At 47.5% G+C, this 22,986-nt stretch overlaps 1 protein-coding gene across 1 annotated transcript in view; it reads right to left on the bottom strand.

Annotated features, from left to right (window-relative positions):
• The window catches only part of LOC137095078 (nuclear transcription factor Y subunit gamma-like), a 67,593-nt gene that overhangs the window by 5,767 nt on the left and 38,840 nt on the right, over positions 1 to 22,986 (bottom strand). Inside the window, exon 7 of the mRNA XM_067461290.1 lies at positions 972 to 1,079. Coding sequence (XP_067317391.1) covers positions 972 to 1,079 — 108 coding nt within the window. The remainder of the gene's footprint in view (positions 1 to 971; positions 1,080 to 22,986) is intronic.

The raw sequence follows: 22,986 nt of genomic DNA, 5'->3' as shown, positions 1-22,986 counted from the left end.
ACCACTGAGGCCACCTTGACTGGCTTGTGCCAGAGTCTTTGCAGTTTGATCTTTAAAGCATATTATTATTATTATTATTACTATTAAAGCTTTTCAAAGGCTTCACGTGTTTATTGAATAACAGACAGGCTTTCTGAGGCAGCCCTCTCTTAGTTGGAATGGGACAGAACTGGGATTGCAACCGAAAGTTCAGGAGCTTGCTTCTCAATTTAATAAAGGAGGCCCTAGCTTTTAAAAGGAAGATGAAGCTGTGTTATGTATGAGCAAAGAAGAAAATAAAAAAACATTTTTTTATAAAATAATAAAATGCACCCTCCCCACCAAGTCGTAAATGCACACCTAGTTCAGAAAAGAATTGACAACAACTACTATTCATGATATAAATGTAAGAGGAAGGATGTTTGTAATGAATGTATGAAGCAGTGATAAAAATAGTCCTTGCAAAGCCCTTGAAATTAGATACAGCGCCCACACACAAAAGGCTGACAATGTAAAGTCTGGCAGGGGGCCAAAACCGAAAAAGCTGACCTATACAAAAGGAGAAAAGGGAATGGGGAGGGGGTCAGGTTAGCTCTATTGGCAGAATCCTGGACAAAGTTGGTGGCAAACCAATGGCAAGGTATCATATTCCAGAGTCAATATGGCAGGTTGTTTCTCCTTTTTCCCCCTGAGATACACAACCTGAGAGCAGCCAATTCACTGTAAACACCCACACCCCTTTTCAGTTTTGGGAGTTGCTTTGATACTGGTAGTTTGAGTATTTAAATCTGATATGTATGAATGGGTAGGCTCAATGAAAATATCCCCTAAGTAGACAGAAAATAATTATCTTAATTTTAAATGGCAAGCACCAACAATGCCAGCACCAGGAAGGCAACCTTCTTCCCTGTTTTGGAGGCTCCACCTTGGGAAAAACAATGGCCTTCCAATCATTCAGGGGTATTTCAGCACATCTTGAGCTCAGTCTGTACCTGCTGCGTATTGGCGGCAAGTGTCTGGATCTGGCCCTGGATGACCTGGGTGCCGGACACGGGCTGGGCCAGGCGGATGTACTGCAGCTGGCCGGCATTGAGCTGGACCTAGAAAGAGCAGGAGGGAGGAAAGGGAAAGAGAGTTGGTGAATGGAAGCACCCATTCCTGCTCCCTTGTTTCTAAGGGGTACAGGAGGAAAAAGTGGCCCATTTCCCAATGACTACTATTCGGAGTAATAAAACACAGAAGAAATTTGCACTAATTGAAGAATGGCAATTGGGAGCCCTGCGGAGGGTGGGGGTCAGGGGAGGGTCAGAGGGATCACCAAATAACATCAGAAAACACAGTATTTTCTGTTGGTCATGGGGGTTCTGTGTGGGAAGTTTGGGCCAATTCTATCGGTGGTGGGGGTTCAGAATGCTAGCTGATTGTAGGTGAACTATAAATCCCAGCAACTACAACTCCCAAATGTCAAGTTCTATTTGTATAGGTCACATTTGGGCATACTGAGGATTCATGCCAAGTTTGCTCCAGATCTATCATTGCTTCGGTCCACAGTGCTCTCTAGGTAAACTACAACTCCAAAATTCAAGGTCAATGCCCACCAAACCCTTCCAGTATTTTCTGTTGCTCGTGGGAGTACTGTGTGCCAAGACTGGGTCAATTCTATCATTGTTGGAGTTCAGAATGCTATTTGATGAATAATAAATCCCAGTAACTACAACTCCCAAGTGACAAAATCAAACCCCTCCCCCACAACCCCACTAGTATTCACATTTGAGCGTATTGGGTATTTGTGTCAAATTTGGTCCAGTGAATGAAAATATATCCTGCATATCAGATATTTACATTACAATTTGTAACAGTAGTAGCATTACAGTTGTGAAGTAGCACAACAGGACTCATATGGTTGAGGGTCACCACAACATTAGGAACTGTATTAAGGGGTCATGACATTAGGAAGGCTGAGAAACATTATTCTAGACTGAGCCCTGCATGGCAGAGAGGTTCTTAAATGCAACACCAAATGTCTCCCATTACACATCTTGTGTCTAAGTAGCATTTAGCTACTTCTTCTTGTTGCTGTTATTATTGCTATTATTCCTATTATTATTATCCACAGCTTCCCTGTTTCCAACATTTGTCACCCATAGAAAGTTAAGCTTTTCTTCCAAAATCATTATTAAGTGACTAAAGTAAAACAATTTCCCCAAAGGAGCAGAAAACTGTGAGGAGGCAACAATAGATTTGTGCATGGAAGATTTAAATTGATGCAGCATGCTAAACTGCTGAACTTGCTGACTGAAAGGTTGTCGGTCTGAATCTAGAGAGTAGGGTGAGCTCCAGCTTCTGCCAGCCTAGTAATTCGAAACCATGTAAATATGAGTTGATCACTCCGGTGGGAAGGTAACGGCGCTCCATACAGTCATACTGGCCATATGACCTAGGAGGCATCTACGGATTATGCCAGCTCTTCGGCTTAGAAATGGAGATGAGCACCACCCTCTGGAGCCAGACAACTAGACTTAATGTCAAGGGGAAACCTTTACTTTATGGGAAAAAAGAGAAAGAATTTTTTTTTTAATGGGACCTTCAGATGAAGGTGGAAATGGTAGGTTACACACCTGTGACCATCTTTCTTCGAGTGGTGCTCTGTGAACTCACACTTGTGGAGAGACTGCGCCTGCGCGGGCTCCAACAGAAACGTCTCTAGTTTAAACTTTTCAAGTTTTGGTGGTAACTCCGCCCAGCCCCGGCAGGGCATAAAAGGGCGCCCCGCACACACCCTTGCAATTCCTACGTGGCAAAGGCAACAAGAAATTTGGAGGTTTGTAGCAGGGAGGCCGGGTGGGATTGTGTGAATTCACAGAGCACCACTCGGAGAAAGATGGTCACAGGTATGTAACCTACCATTTTTCTTTGTGGTCTCTGTGAATGCACACTTGTGGAGACTAGCAAGCTGAGGTCCCGGAGGCGGGAACAAACCGACACTCAATCAAAAGGACCAAACAATTTTATTGTAGTGCAAAAGTCAGTAAACAGTACCTCCCAGAAGGGAGGGTACAACATGTAAACCACAGGAGTACGTGATCCTCCTAGGCCAAAAATGGATGGTCAATTCACAGTGTAAACACGCTCATCGAAATGAGGGCACTTTAATCACAGTTACACAAACATAACACAGTATAAGGCACGGCAGCGATTTCAAGAAAATCTCGCAGTTAAGGCCGAAACACCCAGATCCTCCCACGAGGAGGGTACACAGTAACTTTGGCATGTAAAACCTGTGTCTGCATAGTAAACATACAACATCACATTTTAAGAACAGGGATATCAGGACCTGAGAAGGCACCTCTGTGAGGAAGGAGACACTGATGAAAAAACATGGTATCGAGACTCAATAAACAGCATGGTATCGACACAACAACACGGTATCGATGAGATCAAAGAGGACAAGATGCCAGGATCGTCCTCCCAAAGGCCATGTCAGGTCTATGCCTGGTGTCCAGTCTATAGTGGGAAACAAACGTTTGTGGGTTTGCCCAGATAGCTGCCTTGCAAATAGAGTCCAAGGGAATACTCTTTAAAAAGGCAGTTGAGGCTGCTATCACCCTGGTTGATCGAGCCCGAACAACTGAAGGGGGCTGGTGGCGAGTCAGTTGTTAACATAGCTCGATGGTCGATGCGATCCAATGGGACAGGCGTTGCGAGGATATCAGCAGGCCCAGTATATCCTGAGTGTATGACACAAAGAGTTTCTGAGTCCTACGGGACTGAGAAGTCCTGTCCTTGTAGAACAATAAGGCTCTCCTCACATCAAGAAGGTGTAGCCTCCTCTCCACTGGGGTGGAGGGGGAATGGAAGAAGGAAGGCAAAACAATGTCCTCATCAACATGGACTGGGGAAACAACTTTGGGGAGAAAGGACACATCCATGCGGAGAACCGCTTTATCCGCATGGAAAATCAAGTAAGGTTCATCAATTCACAACACTGCCAGTTCAGATGGCCTACGGGCCGAGGTGACCGTCACAAGAAAAGTCACCTTCCAGGAAAGGAGATGAAGTTCTGTTGTAGCTAAGGGTTCAAAGGAGGGTTGCACCAGCTGTGCAAGGCCGAGGTCAAGGTTCCAAGCAGGGGTAGGAGGACGGATCGGGGGGTGAAGATTGTTAAACCCCCTTAAAAAGGATTCACCAAAGCGTCCCTGAAACTGGATCCTCCGAGAGGTGTAGGGATGGGAGGTTGGGATGAAGGAGCGGGTCGTCTTCCCTGGACGAAGTGGGAGACGTTGAACACGGTCTCCGGAAAGTTGAAGGAGCACTGGAAACCACGGTTGTTGTGGCCATGCTGGTGCTATAAGGATACAGTTTGCTTGCACCGCCTGGATTCTCTCAATCACTCTCGAGATGAGTGGGAATGGAGGGAAGAGGTAGAGTAGACTCCCTGACCAATCGAGGAGGAGTGCATCCCGGAGGCATCCCGGTACCGCACCTGGAGCAAGGCGGGCTCTGAACTAAAGCAGTTGAGCATTCAGAAACGCGAAGAGGTCGATCTCCCCAGTGGTTGAAGATTTTGGCAAGTTCTTGCGGGTTCAGCTTCCACTCGTGCGAGGTGGACTTTGTTCGGCTGAACGAGTCCACCTCTGTGTTGTCTGTGCCCCGGAGGTGTATGGCTATTAGAGACACCGACTTGGTTACGCACCAGTCCCACAGTTGTAGGGACAATTTTAGCAGCTTTCTCAATCCCGTGCCGCCCTGTTTGTTTATGTAAAACATGGCCACCATATTGTCCGTAAGGATCTGAACAGTCCTTCCTGTGACCAACAGAGCAAAAGCTCGAAGGATCTTGAAAATCGCCAAGCGTTTGAGATAGTAGATGTGATACTGTTTTTCCTCTGCTGACCAGAGGTCTTGGACAGAGAGTTCTCCTGTATGGCATCCCCATGCGAACATCGACGCATCCGTGGTGAGGGTAATGGATGGGGGTTCGGGATGGAAGGGGAGGCCTTGGCAGACATGGTGTTGATCCGTCCACCATCTTAGGGACTTCTTTACTGACGGTGGGACCAACAACCGTTTTGATGCTCTATCTCTTATTGGGTTGAAGTGGTCGAGGAACCACCTTTGAAGAGGCCAGAATCAGAGTCTTGCCAGTGGAGTCACCATCACTATGGAGGCCATGTGTCCGAGCAGGATTTGTATCTGCTTTGCCGATACCGTACGAGACCGAAGGACTCTGAGGGTCTCGATATGCAGGGCTCTGAACCTTTCTTCTGGGAGGTACACAGATTGGGTTAGCGAATCGAACATGGCGCCGATGAATTTTATGCATGTCATTGATTTCAAGTGTGACTTTTTTCTGTTCGGTTCAGGTTTTCGAGGAGGGAGACTGTAATCAGAATCTGGGATTTTAGTAGCGTTGGGGAGCATGCTGCCAGAGGCCAGTCGTCTAGGTATGGAAAAAATCGATAAAATTTTTTTCCTCCTAAGGGCCGCGGCTACAACCGACATGCATTTTGTAAAAGTACTTGGGGCCGTTACGGGCCAGAATGGAAGCACGTTGAAGGCATACATTTGTTCTGCCACTCTGAAGGCCAGGAAATGTCTGTGGTGTTCTCTGATTGAGAGGTGAAAATAAGCGTCTCAGAGGTCGATGGACGCGAAGAAGTCCCCGTATCTGAGAAGGGGAAATATGGACGACACCATCACAATTCTGAACTTTTGGGGCTTGATAAACAAGTTTAAGTCCCGTAGATCTAGGATTGGTCGAAGGGAGCCATCCGGCTTGGGGACAGTAAAATATCTAGAGAAGAAAACCTGTCTGTTGTAACAATCTGGCAGGGGAGAGATGGCTCCTTTCAGGAGTAGGGTGTTGACTTCTGATAGGATTGCCAATGAGGGCTCGGTATTGACGATCTATCCTGTTGGGGGGAGTTCTTTGAACTCCAATGCATAGCCTTCTTTGACAATTTTTAGCACCCATGCATCTGAGGTGATATCTTGCCATTCAGTTATGAATCTTGACAGGTGATCACCGAACGGTGGAAGGTCGAGTTGAAATGTGAGGTTGGGGTTTGGTGGGAGGGACATGGGAACGGCATCGGTACCTGATTGCAAGATGGTATCATCCATTAAAGTGTCAAACATGGCGCCTGGGTTGGTTTCCCCCAATGGTTGACGGGACCTCAAGCGCTGTTGTGGTTGTGCTCTTCGCTGTTGTTGGGACTGCTGCGGATGGGTTTGCTGGTGGGATGATTGGAGGGGTCGAAAAGACTGGTGAAACTGACCATGTCGGTATGGGACTCCGTTTCGACGTTTGTACTGGAACCATCTTGTTCTCTGTGCCTGAGACTGGTTCTCGATCCCACATTTGGCTGCCAGGATTCTGAAGTCCTGGTTTGCCTTTAGCTTATCATCAGTCCCTGCATTGAAGAGGCCAAGGGCATCAAAGGGTAGGTCCTCGATAACTTGTCTTGACGATGTCGAGAGACCAGAGGAACAGAGCCAAGCGTGTCTTCTGATGGCAATCGCATGGGCGATCATCTTCCCCACTGTGTCACCTGTATGTTTAGCCATTTGCACCTGGTGATGCACCAAAGAGTTAGCTTCTTGGGCCAGCGTAGAGAGGACAGTACGGTCTTCCTCTGACATTCTCTGGAAGAACGGCATCACCTTTTCACAGAGGATTTGCTGGTAGGCCCCCATGCACATGCCATAGTTAGCCATTCTGGTCAGCAAGAGGGCACCGGAGTAGAGATTTCTGCCTACTGCGTCGAATCTCTTTCCTTCTCGGTCTGAAGGAATCGAGGATTGTCTCCCAAATGCCTGGGCAGCTTTCACAACCACCAAGTTAGGGTCGGGTGGTGTATTAGCCATTCCAGACCTTCATCGTCAGTTCGATACAAGGTATCAATCTTCTTAGAAGTCAGAGGGATGGAAGAAGGGGTTTTCCAGGAAGCTTGGATGACTTCGAGGAGATAAGGCAGGAACGGCAGGAGAGGGGCCGGTGGGGATTCAGACTGCACTCGTTAAAAAACTGGATCGGTCACCGCCTTGGAGGTGTGTTTTACCTTCAAGCCCAAAGTCTCTGCCATGCAGGCCATTTGATCAGCGAAGGCCCTCACATTGTCTGTTGGCGATGGAGGGTCGACCTCATAGGCATCGTGGGTAGGTGATCTCTCAATCCCAAGGGACAGTACTGAGCCCGAATGAATCAATGCCAGAATCTCGCCATCTTCCTCTTCTTCCCCAACTACCGAAGGAGGGGGAGAGGATGAAGAACGGTCTCATGAGGGTTAGGGTGGCGGCATCAACGATGCGCCCGGGGGTTGTGTGGCTGGGGGTTGTTTGGATGCCGAGGATTCGGCAGCGCGCGCCAATCTCGTTGTTTGCCTCCCTCTCTCCGGTGTTCCCGCAAGCGGGAAAAGCTCCTGTCCAGCAGTCACAGAATGAACGGGTGCCTCTATCACCGTCTCCACCGAGGCCCCTGGGGACTCCGGCCACTCTACGGGCACCTCTGTCGGCATCTGATCCTCCTGAGTTGGCTGCAGGAGTGGCTCTAGTTGGGCTGACTGTATCGGCGAAGACCTTGATGACGACGTGGCCAAGGAGGCTGTGGTCACTCTTCATGAGGACAAAGATGAGGAAGGCGGCGGCATTGTCTTTTTCTTCTTTGCCGGGGGTTGGGTCGATGCTGACTTCGAAATCGACTTGCCCAGTGTAGGAGGGATGGAGAAGGAGGAAGTAGCAGCATGTCGAGACTCTTTTTGAGCTTGGCAGAAAACAATACGAACCTCCGTGGATGATGGCGGAGTTGCCGATGTCGACCTTGTAGATCGAACCGACCTCGCCAAAGCCACCGAGCTGGTCGAGGAATGGCGCACTTGTACAGTTTCAGTAGTCACTGTGCACGGTCTTGCGGCCTGTTTGGTCAGCCTCGTGGTTTTTGAGGTCGTCGACATGGTCGCACTGGGCCTCTTCTGGGTCGCTTTCTTCGCCCTCGTCAGGCGAGTTGTGGGCTGAGCTAGCAGGTCAGCCGGTTGAGAGGTCAATGCCACTGCTGATGTCGAAGATCGTGAGATCGACGCTGATGTCGATGGCCGAGCCGTTGACGTCGAAGGTACGGGAGCCAAAGATTGTTGGTAGAGTAGGTACCTAAGGCGATGAACCCGGTTTTTCCAGGATTGAGCCATCAGCGCTTGGCAGTGACGGCAAGAATCGGCGATATGTGCCTCGCCAAGGAATGTTTGTCAGAATCAGGGATTTTCTTCGATCACTGTGTGCAGTGTTTAAATCTGGTTGTTGCCATCTCAGAAGTACCGAAGTGAGCTGTGCAGCGGAAAAAAAGGAATTGAGAGGGTGCGTGTGGGGCGTGCTTTTATGCCCTGCTGGGGCTGGGCGGGGTTACTGCCAAAACTTGAAAAGTTTAAACTAGAGAAGTTTCCGTTGGAGCCCACGCAGGCGCAGTCTCTCCACAAGTGTGCATTCACAGAGACCACAAAGAAAAATTTACATTTATTTGTGAGGTGAAAATTTACATTTTTTAAACTTTTTTGACTTCTACAGCTACCTGCAATATTTAACTTATCCGCTTTCCACACCAACACAAAAACCCACAGTTTAAATTTCCCACCGGAGCAGTACCTATTGATCTACTCATATATGCATGTTTTTAATTACTAGGTTGGCAGAAGCTAGGGCTAACAGCAGAGCTCACCTCACTTCCCAGATTCAGACCAACAACCTTTTGGTCAGCAAGTTCAGCAGTTTAGCAATCTAGCACACTGCATCAATTTAAATCTTCCATGCACAAATCCATTGTTGCCTCCTCACGGTTTTCTGCTCCTTTGGGCAATTTGTTTTACTTGAGCCACTAAAGATTTTGGAAGAAAAGCTTAACAGTTAGTAGATTGGCATCTTTTATCTCCATATTTTCCCTATGAAGGAGCAGGTGGGGAAAATATGGAAAGGTACCTGAATATCTGCTAACCTCCTGAAGGAGAAATTATGGGGCTTGGAGTTTTCCCCTCCACTGACTCCTCCAAAATGCAACATTTGTCACTCACGCAAAAAGTCCCTACCCACACGCCATACTGGTAAGCCAGATGCTTTATGCAAGCACAGATCACTAATCTTTCTGAAATATGCTGTGGGAATTGTTTGTCACAAGAGACCCCTAGTTATGCTTTAACTAGAATGGCTCCTCCAAAAGAACAAGGTTGATTTTCAGAAGTTGTTGCTCTGCTGTGCATAACCAATGCATTGCAGTCTCAGAAGCAATAAGTTAAAATTAAATGCCCCCCCCCCCCCTGCACCCTTCCTTCAAGCAGCAGCTTTAAGGGTTGAGTTTTAAAAACGGTGAAAAAAACCATTTTCCTGAATACAGGAGAGAAACACCTATTCAGACTCACAGCTAGGTCATTTTTTACATGCTTCTTTCCCATTTGTTTTAAAGACTACAAAATACGCTGTTTTTACAAAGGTGGTGGGTAACAAGCTTGAGAGCCAAATGTCAGCTTTGGCAGCCAAAGTTGCAAAGCCACAGCCAATTCTGATTTGTCTTTCAGAGTGCACAATGTTGTTCACTGCCAAAATGTTCTGCACAACCAGAACTGAGTAGGTGGATGTGGAGGACAGGTGTGAAGGCAAGCAGGTAGTTTGATGGAGGGTTGCAGGAAAGCACAGACATGTTAAATAATGTTTGAACTCAGTTCACTCTCTAACACTTGCTTGTCTGCTGTTCCCTGACTTAGGATCTATGGACAGTGACTTGAACCCACGACTCACATTCAAGGCACAGAACATCCACTTAGCCAAGAAAGGAGAACCTCCATAGCTGGAAGCTCTATTTCTTTGTGTTCCCTGTCTCTTCACAGTTTTCATAGACAGCTAACAGATTCGGCAAAGATCACGCTCAGCTGCTGATGTATGGTGCTTTGTGTCTGTGACTAAATCCTCTCTCCCCCAGAACACTAACCCCGTGAAACTCAGAAGTTGTGTATAATCCCCACCACCCACCACCATGGAATGCATCCAACTCCACCAAGTGAGCAATGGCAAAAGTCACCAAGTGAGCAATGGCAAAAGAGAAATGGCAGAAGGTCAGTGTGGGAGCAGGAAGGGGAAGAAGGAAGCGCAAGTGGACAGACAGCCCTGGGGCAAAGAAGGGGTTGAAAATCAGGGTGGATTTTAGAGACACAGAGTTGATTCAAATGTTCAGATGTGCCAGAGATTTGCAGAAGGTGAAACCATTTTCATTTTCAAAGGCCCCTGCATGCCAAAAGATGCCTCTCATTGTGAATGCTCCAGGACTTTAAGCTCGTCTGGAGAGGCCCTGCTCTCGATCCCACCTTTGTCACAAGTATGTTTGGCAGGGATAAAAGACAGGGCCTTCTCAGTGGTGTCCCCCTGGCTATGGAACACCCTCCCCAGGGATATTAGATCACCCCCTTCCCTTTTAACATTTCGAAAGAAGGTCAAGACTTGGCTCTTTGATCAAGCGTTTGCAGACACAATATAACAGACATGGAGAAAAAAATAGAATGACTCGACGACACTATTGGATAATGCTTTTAACTAGGAGACACAAATTGATATATGTTTTTATTAATATTGATTGTTTTACTTGGTTTTATACTGAAATTGACTGTTTTTAATTGTATTTTATGTCTTTAATACTCACTGTAAACAGGGGGCTGACAGGGGCAGTATATAAATATAGTAAATAAATAAATAGTGAATATATGTTTCTAAGACAAGTGAATGGCTCTACTCCTTCCTAATGCTGCAACCACTTAATACAGTTCCTCAAAGCGGATAAGTTAAATATTGCAGGTAGCTGTAGAAGTCAAAAAACAGGATCACTTTTCTGGAGACCTACACACTACATTGCACAAAAGGGGCCCTGTCATTCCTGAAAGTAAACAGGTCTTGGTAGTAGGCGACTCCCTCCTTAGAGGAACGGAAGCTGTCATTTCCAGACCGGATGGGATGGCTCGAGAAATATGCTGCCTACCGGGGGCAAAAATACACCATATCACTCAGAGGCTCACCAGGCTCCTCAAGCCCTATCACCGTCCTCCCCTCATGTTGATTCATGTAGGAACCAATGATACTGCAAGGCATACGTTTCAAAAGATCACAAATGATTTTCGAGCTCTAGGAGCAATGCTAAAAGAATGTAATGTACAGGTGGTCTTTTCATCCCTCCTCCCTGTTGTAAGACACGGACCCACAAGAGCCAGAAAAATAGTACAGGTCAATGACTGGCTTAGAAAATGGTGTCAGGAGGAACGCTTTGGCTTCCTCGACCATGGCCTGCTATTCCAGGAGGATGGCCTACTGGCAAGGGATGGGGTGCATCTCACACAAGTAGGAAAACACCTTTTTGCTCACAGACTCGCAAACCTCATTAGACGCACTTTAAACTAGGTCCACCGGGGGAGGGGGACAACAGCCTTGCGAACACTACTTTACCCATAATGTCTGGGAATCGCCAGAAGGCTAAACGGAGGGCTGCACAAACACAAGGACCAAGTACCAAAAGCACAATAATCCCAATTAAACAGCTCAAGGGAAGATCCCAGGGGCTCACATGTCTTTACACTAATGCACAGAGCATGGGAAATAAACAAGACGAACTCCAATTTCTAGCACAACACTACAAATATGATATCATAGCCATCACTGAAACCTGGTGGGATGACTCCTATCGCTGGAATGTAGATATCGAGGGGTATAACCTCTTTCACAGAAACCGAACAAAGGGGAGAGGAGGCGGAGTAGCCTTATATGTCAAAAACTCTTATGCTGCAGAAGAAATTCAAGACAGCAATCTGGGAAACCAGCTTGAAATCATCTGGATAAGAATCAAGGGAACTGGGACTCAAAAAGATGTCGTTGTAGGCGTCTACTACAGACCCCCAAGCCAGGAGGAAGATCTTGATGAAGTCTTCTGCCAACAGTTGACCAAACAGGCACAGAAAAGAGATATAGTAGTCATGGGCGATTTCAACTATCCCGATATTTGCTGGAAAACAAACTCGGCCAAGAGTACAAGGTCCAACAAATTCCTCGCTTGCCTTGCAGACAATTTCATGGTCCAGAAGGTAGAAGAGGCAACAAGGGGATTGGCTACTCTTGATCTCATCCTAACAAATGCGGAGGACCTGATCGATGCGGTCGAAGTGGTAGGATCCTTAGGGGCAAGTGACCATGTGCTCCTGCAATTTGAGGTACAAAGGAAGGCCGAAACTAAGACAAGTCAAACCCGCATTTTGGACTTTAGGAGAGCTGATTTCCAAAAAATGAAGGAAACGCTGAGCAGCATTCCGTGGACACAGATACTAAAAGACAAGGGAGCTACGGATGGATGGGAATTTCTCAAGAGTGAAATACTCAAGGCGCAATTGCAAACCGTGCCAAAAAAGAGAAAAAATAGGACAAGTGCAAAGAAGCCAGAATGGATGTCCAAAGAACTTCTAACTGTGCTAAGACACAAAAGAGACATGCACAAGAAGTGGAAAAAGGGAGAAATCACCAAAGAAGAATTCAAACAAATAGCCAACACCTGTAGGGAAAAGGTCCGCAAAGCTAAAGCAAAAAACGAGCTCAGACTTGCCAGGGACATTAAAAACAATAAAAAGGGCTTCTATTCTTATGTCAGTAGAAAAAGGAAAAACAAGGAGGCGATAGGACCTCTTCGAGGAGAAGATGGGGCAATGCTGACAGGGGATAGGGAAAAGGCAGAACTACTGCCTTCTTTGCCTCGGTCTTCTCACAAAAAGAGAGTCTTCAACCTCAGCAAGATGGAGTGGATGAGGGATTGGAGGACATCCAACCCCAAATTGGGAAAGAAGTCGTCCAGGAATACCTGGCCGCTCTTAATGAGTTCAAGTCCCCAGGGCCAGATCAACTACACCCAAGAGTATTGAAGGAACTAGCGGAAGTCATTTCGGAACCATTGGCAACCATCTTTGAGAGTTCTTGGAGAATGGGAGAAGTTCCAGCAGATTGGAGGAGGGCCAATGTGGTCCCAATCTTCAAGAAGGGAAAAAAGGACGACCCAAACAACTACCGTCCGGTCAGCCTCACGTCAATACCGGGCAAGATTCTGGAAAAGATTGTTAAGGAAGCGGTCTGCAAACACTTAGAAACAAATGCAGTCATCGCTAATAGTCAACATGGATTTATCAAAAACAAGTCATGCCAGACTAATCTTATCTCTTTCTTCGATAGAGCTACAAGCTGGGTAGATGCGGGGAATGCCGTGGATGTAGCCTACCTGGATTTCAGTAAGGCCTTCGACAAGGTCCCCCATGACCTTCTGGCAAGGAAACTAGTCCAATGTGGGCTAGGCAAAACTACGGTGAGGTGGATCTGTAATTGGTTAAGTGGACGAACACAGAGAGTGCTCACTAATGCTTCCTCTTCATCTTGGAAAGAAGTGACGAGCGGAGTGCCGCAGGGTTCCGTCCTGGGCCCGGTCCTGTTCAACATCTTTATTAATGACTTAGATGAAGGGCTAGAAGGCATGATCATCAAGTTTGCAGACGACACCAAATTGGGAGGGATAGCCAATAGTCCAGAGGACAGGAGCAGAATTCAAAACGATCTTGACAGATTAGAGAGATGGGCCAAAACTAACAAAATGAAGTTCAACAGTGACAAATGCAAGATACTCCACTTTGGCAGAAAAAATGAAATGCAAAGATACAGAATGGGGGACGCCTGGCTCGAGAGCAGTACGTGTGAAAAAGATCTTGGAGTCCTCGTGGACAACAAGTTAAACATGAGCCAACAATGTGATGTGGCGGCAAAAAAAGCCAATGGGATTTTGGCCTGCATCAATAGGAGCATAGTGTCTAGATCTAAGGAAGTAATGCTACCCCTCTATTCTGCTTTGGTTAGACCACATCTGGAATATTGTGTCCAATTCTGGGCACCACAATTCAAGAGAGATATTGACAAGCTGGAATGTGTCCAGAGGAGGGCGACTAAAATGATCAAGGGTCTGGAGAACAAGCCCTATGAGGAGCGGCTTAGGGAACTGGGCATGTTTAGCCTGAAGAAGAGAAGGCTGAGAGGAGATATGATAGCCATGTATAAATATGTGAGAGGAAGCCACAGGGAGGAGGGAGCAAACTTGTTTCTGCTTCCTTGGAGACTAGGACGCGGAACAATGGCTTCAAACTACAAGAGAGGAGATTCCATCTGAACATTAGGAAGAACTTCCTGACTGTGAGAGCCGTTCAGCAGTGGAACTCTCTGCCCTGGAGTGTGGTGGAGGCTCCTTCTTTGGAGGCTTTTAAGCAGAGGCTGGATGGCCATCTGTCAGGGGTGATTTGAATGCAATATTCCTGCTTCTTGGCAGGGGGTTGGACTGGATGGCCCATGAGGTCTCTTCCAACTCTTTGATTCAATGATTCTATTCTATGATTCTGTAAGGGGTGCCAGTTAACATCCTGGCCGTCGCCCGTTAAACCAGTTGGAATTTCCGACTGCCATTTTCAAGGGCAGCCCCACGTAGAGCACATTACAGTAATCCAACCTAGAGGTGACTAAGGCATGGACCAACCTGGCCAGATCAGACTTTGTGAGGTATGGTCACAGCTGGCGCACAAGTCTTAGTTGTGCAAAAGCCTGAGCCTCAAGTGATGAATCCCAGAGGACTCCCAAGCTGCGGACCTGTGACTTCAGGGGGAGTGTAACCCTGTCCAGCACAGGTTGCCACCCTATACCCTGATCCGGTTTAAGATTGACCACGAGGACCTCTGTCTTGTCAGAATTGATCTTCAGCTTGTTCTCCCTCATCCAGATAGCCACAGTGGCCAGGCACTCATCCAGCACTCGAGGGGCCTCCTTGGAATTAGGTGGAAATGAGTAGTAGAGTTGTGTGTCATCTGCGTAGAGATGGCACCTAACTCCAAAACTCCAGATGACCTCTCCCAGCGGTTTCATGTAGATGTTAAAAAGCATGGGAGACAGAATAGAGCCTTGCGGGACCCCACAGGTTAAAGGCCAGGGGTCCGAGCAGGCATCTCCCAGCTTCACCATCTGGGATCGACCCTCCAGGAAGGACCGAAGCCACGACAGAACTGTGCCCCCGAGACCCATCCCAGAGAGTCGTCCCAGAAGGATACCATGATCGTGAAAGATTCCCTGGCCACCTGTATAGCCACGGAATACGCCTTAAGAGAGGCTTTAGCCCGTGCTTGATCAGACGCGTCTTGAGATTTCCTCTGGAAAGACACGCCCCCCCCTTCGCCCCACCCCTTTCCTTCCAGGAGTGAATCACAGAGGGAAGGGGTGGGACGAAGGGAGGGGGCGTGTCTTTCCAGAGGGGGAGGGAGGAGGGAAGTAGTGAGTCAGGGAGGGAAGGGGTGGGGGCGAAGGGAGGGGGCGACTTTGAAGACACGGCCCCTCCCTTCGCCCCACCCCTTTCCTCCCTGACTTACTCCTCCCCTCCTCCCTCCCTCTCCAGTTAGACACGCCCCCTCCCTTCGCCCCACCCCTTCCCTCCGTGATTCACTCCTGGAAGGAAAGGGGTGGGGCGAAGGGAGGGGGCTTGTCTAACCGGAGAGGGAAGGATGAGGGAAGGAATGAGTCACGGAGGGAAGGGGTGGGGCAAAGGGAGAGGGCGTGTCTTCAAAGTCGCCCCCTCCCTTCTCCCCCACCCCTTCCCTCCCTGACTCACTCCTTCCCTCCTCCCTCCCCCTCCGGAAAGACACGCCCCCTCCCTTCGCCCCACCCCTTCCCTCCGTGATTCACTCCTGGAAGGAAAGGGGTGGCGTGAAGGGAGGGGGCATGTCTTTCCGGAGAGCGAGGGAGGAGGGAAGGAGTGAGTCAGGGAGGGAAGGGGTGGGGGCCCTACCCCTTCCCTCCGTGACCTTGAGTATGGGAGTTGTAGTTCACTGACATCCAGACAGCACTGTGGACTCAAACAATGATGGATCCAGACCAAACTTGGCATAAGCATTCAATACGCCCAAATATGAACACAGATGGAGTTTGAGGGAAATAGACCTTGACATTTGGGAGTTGTAGTCACTGGGATTCAGAGTTCACCAACACTCAAAGAGCATCCTGAACCCCACCAACGACAGAATTGGGGCAAACATGCCACACTGAACCCCCATGACCAACAGAAAATACTCAAGTTTACACACAAGCATAAAGAAGGGGGAGGAAGGAGACATGCCAGAGAGAGAGAGAGAGAGAGAGAGAGAGAGAAAGAGGGGAAAGGAAGGAGTGTGAGAGAGAGAGTGAAAGAGAGCGAGGGAAGGAAGGAAGAGAGGCCAGGCAGAGACTTCAAAACTCTTACTAAAGGCCACAGCAACACGTGGCAGGGCACAGCTAGTGTTCTATATCAGAAGCTAGAGCTGATGTGCTCTATCCAATGCAATTTTCTGAATTAGCACCCCAAAATAACCAAACTAAATCTAAAGTTGACCAAAAACTGATTCGTAACCCTTTTGGTACTAGTTGGAGAGTGGTCCCTGGTCAACTTTTTTTGGTCCCTGGTCAAAAAAAATGTTGGGAACCACTGAAATATAGGCTGAATGGCCATCTGTTGGGTGGATTTTGATTGTGCCTGTCTAGAAGAAGGGAGTTAGACTGGGTGGCCTTTGGGGGTCCCTCCAACCTTAGGGTTCAATGGCCATTCTCTGGAGATTTTTTGCCCTGGAGTGTGGTGGAGGCTCCTTCTTTGGAGGCTTTTAAGCAGAGAATCCAACTCTTTGATTCTATGATTCTATGTTGTGGTGACCCCTAAACATAAAATTATTTTCCTTGTTACTTCATAACTGTAATTTTGCTACTGTTATGAATCATAATGTAAATATCTGATACGCAAGATGTATTTTCATTCACTGGATCAAATTTGGCACAAATACCCAATACGCTCAAATTTGAATACTGGTGGGGTTGGGGCAGGATTGATTTGGCATTTGGGAGTTGTAATTGCTGGGATTTATACAATCAAAGAGCATTCTGAACTCCACCAACAATGGAATTGACCCAATTTGGCACACAGAACTCCTATGACCAACAGAAAATACTAGGTTTGGTGGGCATTGACCTTGAGTTTAGGAGTTGTAGTTCACCTACAGCCAGAGAGTACTGTGGACTCAAACAATGATGGATCTGGACCAAACTTGGAATGAATACTCAATATGCCCAATGTGAATACTGATGGAGTTTGGGGGGAGGGGGAGACTTTGACATTTGAAAGTTGTAGTTGCTTAGATTTATAGTCCACCTACAATCAAAGAGCATTCTGAACCCCACCAACGATAGAATTACAGAACCCCCATGCCTTGAAGGCAATCGCTGGCATGAGCCTCCCTCCAGAGTCACACGCTCTCCTTCACTTGCACATGCGTTCCACACCACATTGCGCCAAGCACGCCCGTTCTCCTTTCCCCACTTGGAGTCTCAGAAACAGAGATTCCATGCAGGGCAGGACTCCAAGAGAGGCAGGATAATCAAAGCGGAGGAGAGCTTTTGGTGAGAAGATTCGCTGTTTCAAAAAAGGAAGACAAGGACAACCAGAGAGATCTTCAGCCTTCTCCGCCAAGGAGTTCCAAGGACAATCAGAAATATTTGTTTTCTAATGGTCTTTGGCAAACACTTTGAAATCTTCTTGCAACCCCCCCCCCCCCCCCCGGGGTCCCGACCCCCAGGTTGAGAAATGTTGCTCTACCCTAACCATATACACAATAACACATATGAAGTAGACAGCAAAGATCATATATTATTTCAGGGTAACTGTGTGTGGTAGGAGTACTGCAGCATCCAGCATTTGGTTATGGAACCTTAGGAGTCCTGGGCACATCATGACTGCTTTTTCTGAACTTTTGAATCAAAACAGAAGAACAAAGAAATAGTAGAATTATAAGTTGCTTACCTGTAACTGTAGTTTCCTGAGTAGTCACCTGTGAATTCGTACACTTGGTATCTCTGCGCATGCGCAGACAGCTTTCAGAACCTTCTAGAAGTAAAAGAAACACTTTAGACCCTGCTAAGCCCGCCCACCTCCCTTGAGTATAAGTACCCCGTGGGCGGGGTTAGCTAGCAGTTCTCTTCCGCCACAAAGCAGCCAGAAGGCGTGGCATGACTCGAGGGGAGGATGGGTGGGTGTGTACAAATTCACAGGTGACTACTCAGGAAACTAGTTACAGGTAAGCAACTTATAATTTCCTGTCGTAGTCACTGTGAATCGTACACTTGGTAGATTAGCGAGCTAATGGAGTAGAATGGTGCGTCTCATGCCACTGCTGAAAATAAAACAGCTCTACCAAACTGAGCATCCCTCTTAGAAACAACATCCAACTTATAGTGAGATACAAGAGAAAGCAGTGAAGTCCAAATGGCCGCTCGACAAATGGCATCCAACGGGACACCCCTCCAGAAAGCGACCGACGTAGAAACCGATCTAATCGAGTGACCCCTGATGGGAAGAGGAAGCTCTTTGCCAGCCATACAGTATCGTCAGGAAAGCTGTATCGTCGACACGATCCAGGAAGCTAGTCTCTGTGAGGAAACAGGCAAACCTAACACAACAGAACAGTATTTAACAAACAACTTGGGGGACTTTCTGAGAGAGGATGTCCTATCTGTATAGAAGGCAAGGGCTCTACGGACATCAAGTAAATGTAAGTTCTTTTCCAAAGGTGTGGTAGGGTTCTGAAAGAAGGAAGGCAGAACCACCTCCTGCGAGACATGAAACCGTGTAGAGACCTTAGGCAAGAAGGCTTTGTCAGTTCTCAGGACAACCTTATCTGAGTGAAATCTGAGATACGGAGGATCTACCCTAAAAGCGCACAGTTTGCTGACCTGTCTGGCCGAAGTGATGGCCACCAAAAAGGCGGTCTTCCATGAGAGGTAAGTAAGACTAAAAGTTGCTAACGGTTCGAACGGGGATCTCATCAAGGAACTCAGCACGACCTCCAGGCTCCAGGAAGGGGCGATGGGAGCTATGGAAGGTCTAATGTTCATGATCCCTCTCAAAAAGGTCTTAACCAGGGGATTGGTAAAACAAAAGGGTAAACCCAACTTCCTCCTGAACCAGGAGATGGCAGCTAGGTAACATTTCAGGGAGGCCAAACCTGCATCCGATAGGGACACCAGGAAGTCTAGGATAATGGGGATAGGGGCAACACCAGGGTCCACCCCTCGTGACTTGAAAAGGAAGAAAAGCGGTTCCATTTATGGAGGTAGGATCGTCTGGTGGAAGACCTGTGGGCTGCCTCAATGATCTTCAGCACTGCAGGGGACAGACCCGAGATGAGAGCTAGAGGGTGGGGAGGATTTGCCATGCAGTCAACCTCAGTTTGTGTACCTCTGGGTACAGTACTAGGCCTTGTTGGGATGTTAGCAGGTCTATCCTGGATGGAAATTGAAAGAAAATGCCCCGTGACAGTTGATTGAGGAGGGGGAACCACGGTTGCCTGGGCCACCATGGAGTCACCAAGATACAGTGTGCATTGTCCCTGAGGATTTTTGCCGCTACCCTCAGCAGGAGGGGAAATGGAGGAAAGGCATAGGTCGGTCGACCCGTCCATGTGTGTAGGAAGGCGTCCCCCAGACACCCCTCCTCCGGAGAGGGATGAGTTCTGGAGCAGAACAGAGGGCACTTGGCATTGAGCCATGTCGCGAAGAGGTCTATCTCGGGGGAACCCCAGGCCAGAAAGAGTCTCTGGGTTTCCACATCATTGAGGGACCACTCGTGGTGGGCCAGTGGATTGCGGCTGAGCCCGTCTACTAACATATTCTGTTCCCCCGGCACATGAGTTGTCATCAGATGGATTCCCCTGTCTATACACCACTCCGAGATCTGTGTAGATAAGGCTAGGAGCGTCCGTGAGTGGGTGCCCCCCTGCTTGTTGAGGTAATACATCACCGTGGTGTTGTCGGTGAGAATGTGTATTACCTGACCTGTGACCACCCTTTCAAAGGATTTTAGAGCTTTTTTGGCTGCCATGAGCTCTAGAATGTTTATGTGAAGCATGGCGCCTTGTTCTGACCACATCCCGTGGGCGACCAGGCCTTGGGAGTGTGCGCCCCAAACCATCAGTGAAGTGTCTGTAGTGACAGTTCTTGTGGCAGAAGGGGAGTGGAACGATAGTCCCGAGCATGCCCATGTTGGGTCCAGCCACCACTGAAGTGAAGAGCGGACCCAGTGGGGGGGACGGGATGACAATTTGGTGGATGGGTTGTCCAATAAGGGATTGAAATTGGACAGGAACCAAAAGTGGAGTGGCCGCATCTGTAACCTGGCATGGCGGATGGCTGACGTGGTCGAAGCTATGTGTCCCAACAAAACCTGTAGTTGTTTGGCCAACACCTGGGGCACTGTCGTGACCTGCTCCATCAATTCTTGAAGCTTGACAAAGCGATCCTCCGGAAGGAAGGCTCTCTCGCAGGTAGAATCCAGGAGGGCCCCTGTGCATAAGTCATTGATACTATGTATATGTTTAACTGTTAGAGTATATGTTTGTGTTAGTAACAGTAGCTAAGACTAGAGTTAACTGGTTTGAACCAACAGGGAGCGTTGCCAAGGAAACCAGGCAGGCTAGCTCAGAGAGTGAGAAGTGGGCGGAGCCAAGGAGAAGTTATCTGCGTCTTTAGAAAAGGAGCAGTTGGAGTCCGAGAGTGAGAGAGTATAGAGGCTTGGAAAAGCCTGGGAGAGGTGTGAATAGCTGGAGGTTTTTCAGTCTAGGAAGGCTGAAAGGAGAAACCTGACCAGTTTCTTTAGTTAAAGTAGACTAAAGGAAGCTTGTTAAGATCTCTAGTCAGGGAAGGACTAGAGATCCAGGATTTGATCAAGGAAAGATGTGGACTGTGTAACAAACTAAGTTATATTCAAAGTTCTATAAGTCATTTAACAACCATATGCTTTGTACTCAATAAACTTGTTAACTTTTGTTGAAGACCATCTCATCTCCATTAATCTGTGTCTGTAGAGCCAGATCTCATCGGTGGTACCTCCAATACCTCACGTTGGTGGCAGTTACCTTAAATTACCAATAACAATTGGCCTCCTCTATAACATATTCTTATCAACAACAGAGGCTTGACAATAATTCCCTCCATAATCATCCACACCTGTACATTTGGTGCGTGCATCCTTTACAATTGGCTTGCAACCTCTGCAATTGGCTAGCATCTGCACAATTGGTTTGCTCATCTTCACAGCCCCAATGAACAGGATACGCCGAGTCGGCACCAGTACGGACTTCTCCTGGTTGAGGACGAGGCCCAAAGACTGGAGTAGAGACAAAACCGTGGAGATATGTGTTTGAAGTTGTCGTCGGGATCTAGCTACTAGACGCCAATCGTCAATATAAGGGAAAACCGTGATACCTCTTGTTCTAAGGTGTGCCACAACCACACACTTAGTAAAGACCAACGGGGCAGTGGAAAGCCCAAAGAGTAATACATTGAAGAAGTATGTCTGCCCCTGAACTCTAAATGAGAGAAACCTGCGGTGATGCAAGGCGATGGAAATGTGGAAATATGCATCCTTAAGATCTATAGTAGCAAACCAGACGCCTCCAGACAGGAGCAGGGGTTATGGAGGTGAGAGACACCATACGAAATTTCTTGGGCTTGATGTGTGTACAGGAGTTGATTATAAATTGTATGATTTTAACTGTATTTGTGTTTAGATTGGCTGCAGTAATGCTGGAGCGGCCTAAGTCAGAGGAGTCTTGTGCGTTGCCATGGAGACCGATGCTGGAGAGAGGGAAGTGAGAGGAGCTTAGAGGTGAGAGTTTGATAAAACGACAGTTAAAAATCATTGGGTTCTTGTGGTTTTTTTGGGCTATATGGCCATGTTCTAGAGGCATTTAAAATCAGTTAGGGTTTAGGTTTAGAGAAGTGAGTAGTCAGGAGTTCGGTTCACAGGAGTGAGGAGTTAAGAGAGAAGGAAAGGAAAGGTGGCGGAGTGACTTGTGAAGCAAAACTTTGAGGCTTTGAAAAGCTGGGTTTGGCTATTGGAAGTTTCTCAGGCTAGTGCAGCCGAATGGTGAAACATAGCTGGAATTCTTTTAGTCTAAGGAGAGGGTAAAGAATAGTTTACTTAGTTTTTGATCTAGGGAGGATCAACTAAGGGAAACATCTCTGTATGGAAACTTTGTCTGAAACAAGTGCTCTACGTCAGAAAGATACTGTGTTACTTGAAAGAATGAACTGTTAAAGTTACAAGTATTATTCCAAGTGCAACAAGGAAAAGTTACGTCTTGCAACCACACGCTGTGTATTTAATAAAATTGTTAACTTTTATTTGAAGATTGCCTCAGCTCCATCTATTCTGTGTACAAAGTACCATTTCTCACAATATTACAACTTACCTCACGTGGTGGCAGAAACGTAGGGAAAAGTAACCAAATAAATCTACATTCTTCTCTCCAGTCACGCTACAGTATATATAGTGTAATTTGTTGTTGTTCATTCGTTCAGTCGTCTCCGACTCTTCGTGACATCATGGACCAGTCCATGCCAGAGCTCCCTGTCGGCCGTCACCACCCCCAGCTCCTTCAAGGTCAGTCCAGTCACTTCAAGGATGCCGTCCATCCATCTTGCCCTTGGCCAGCCCCTCTTCCTTTTGCCTTCCACTTTCCCCAGCATAATTGTCTTCTCTAGGCTTTGCTGTCTCCTCATGATGTGGCCAAAGTACTTCAACTTGGTCTTTAGTATCCTTCCCTCCAGTGAGCAGTCGGGCTTTATTTCCTGGAGGATGGACTGGTTGGATCTTCTCGCAGTCCAAGGCACTACTAAGTTATTACTTTCTTAATAAAGGAGGAGGTGCAATTGAACAGCCTCCCTCCTAACTTGATGGTAAATTTGGTTCCTAATCGGCAACCGCCATTGCAAATTGGCTAAGTCTTTTTAAAATTGGGAACTGGGGTAAAATCTCCTGAATACTGGTTCCTTTCAAATTGGTGGCAACAATAAATCATCCCTCAGCTCCCCTGCTTCTTTTCAATGTGTTTATTTAGTGCTCTTAAATTCAGG

Source organism: Anolis sagrei, chromosome Y, assembly GCF_037176765.1.
Source record: "Anolis sagrei isolate rAnoSag1 chromosome Y, rAnoSag1.mat, whole genome shotgun sequence".
Classification (NCBI taxonomy): Eukaryota; Metazoa; Chordata; class Lepidosauria; order Squamata; family Dactyloidae; genus Anolis; species Anolis sagrei.
Note: the sequence above shows the minus strand (reverse complement) of the source record. Positions and strands in the feature narration are given on the sequence as shown.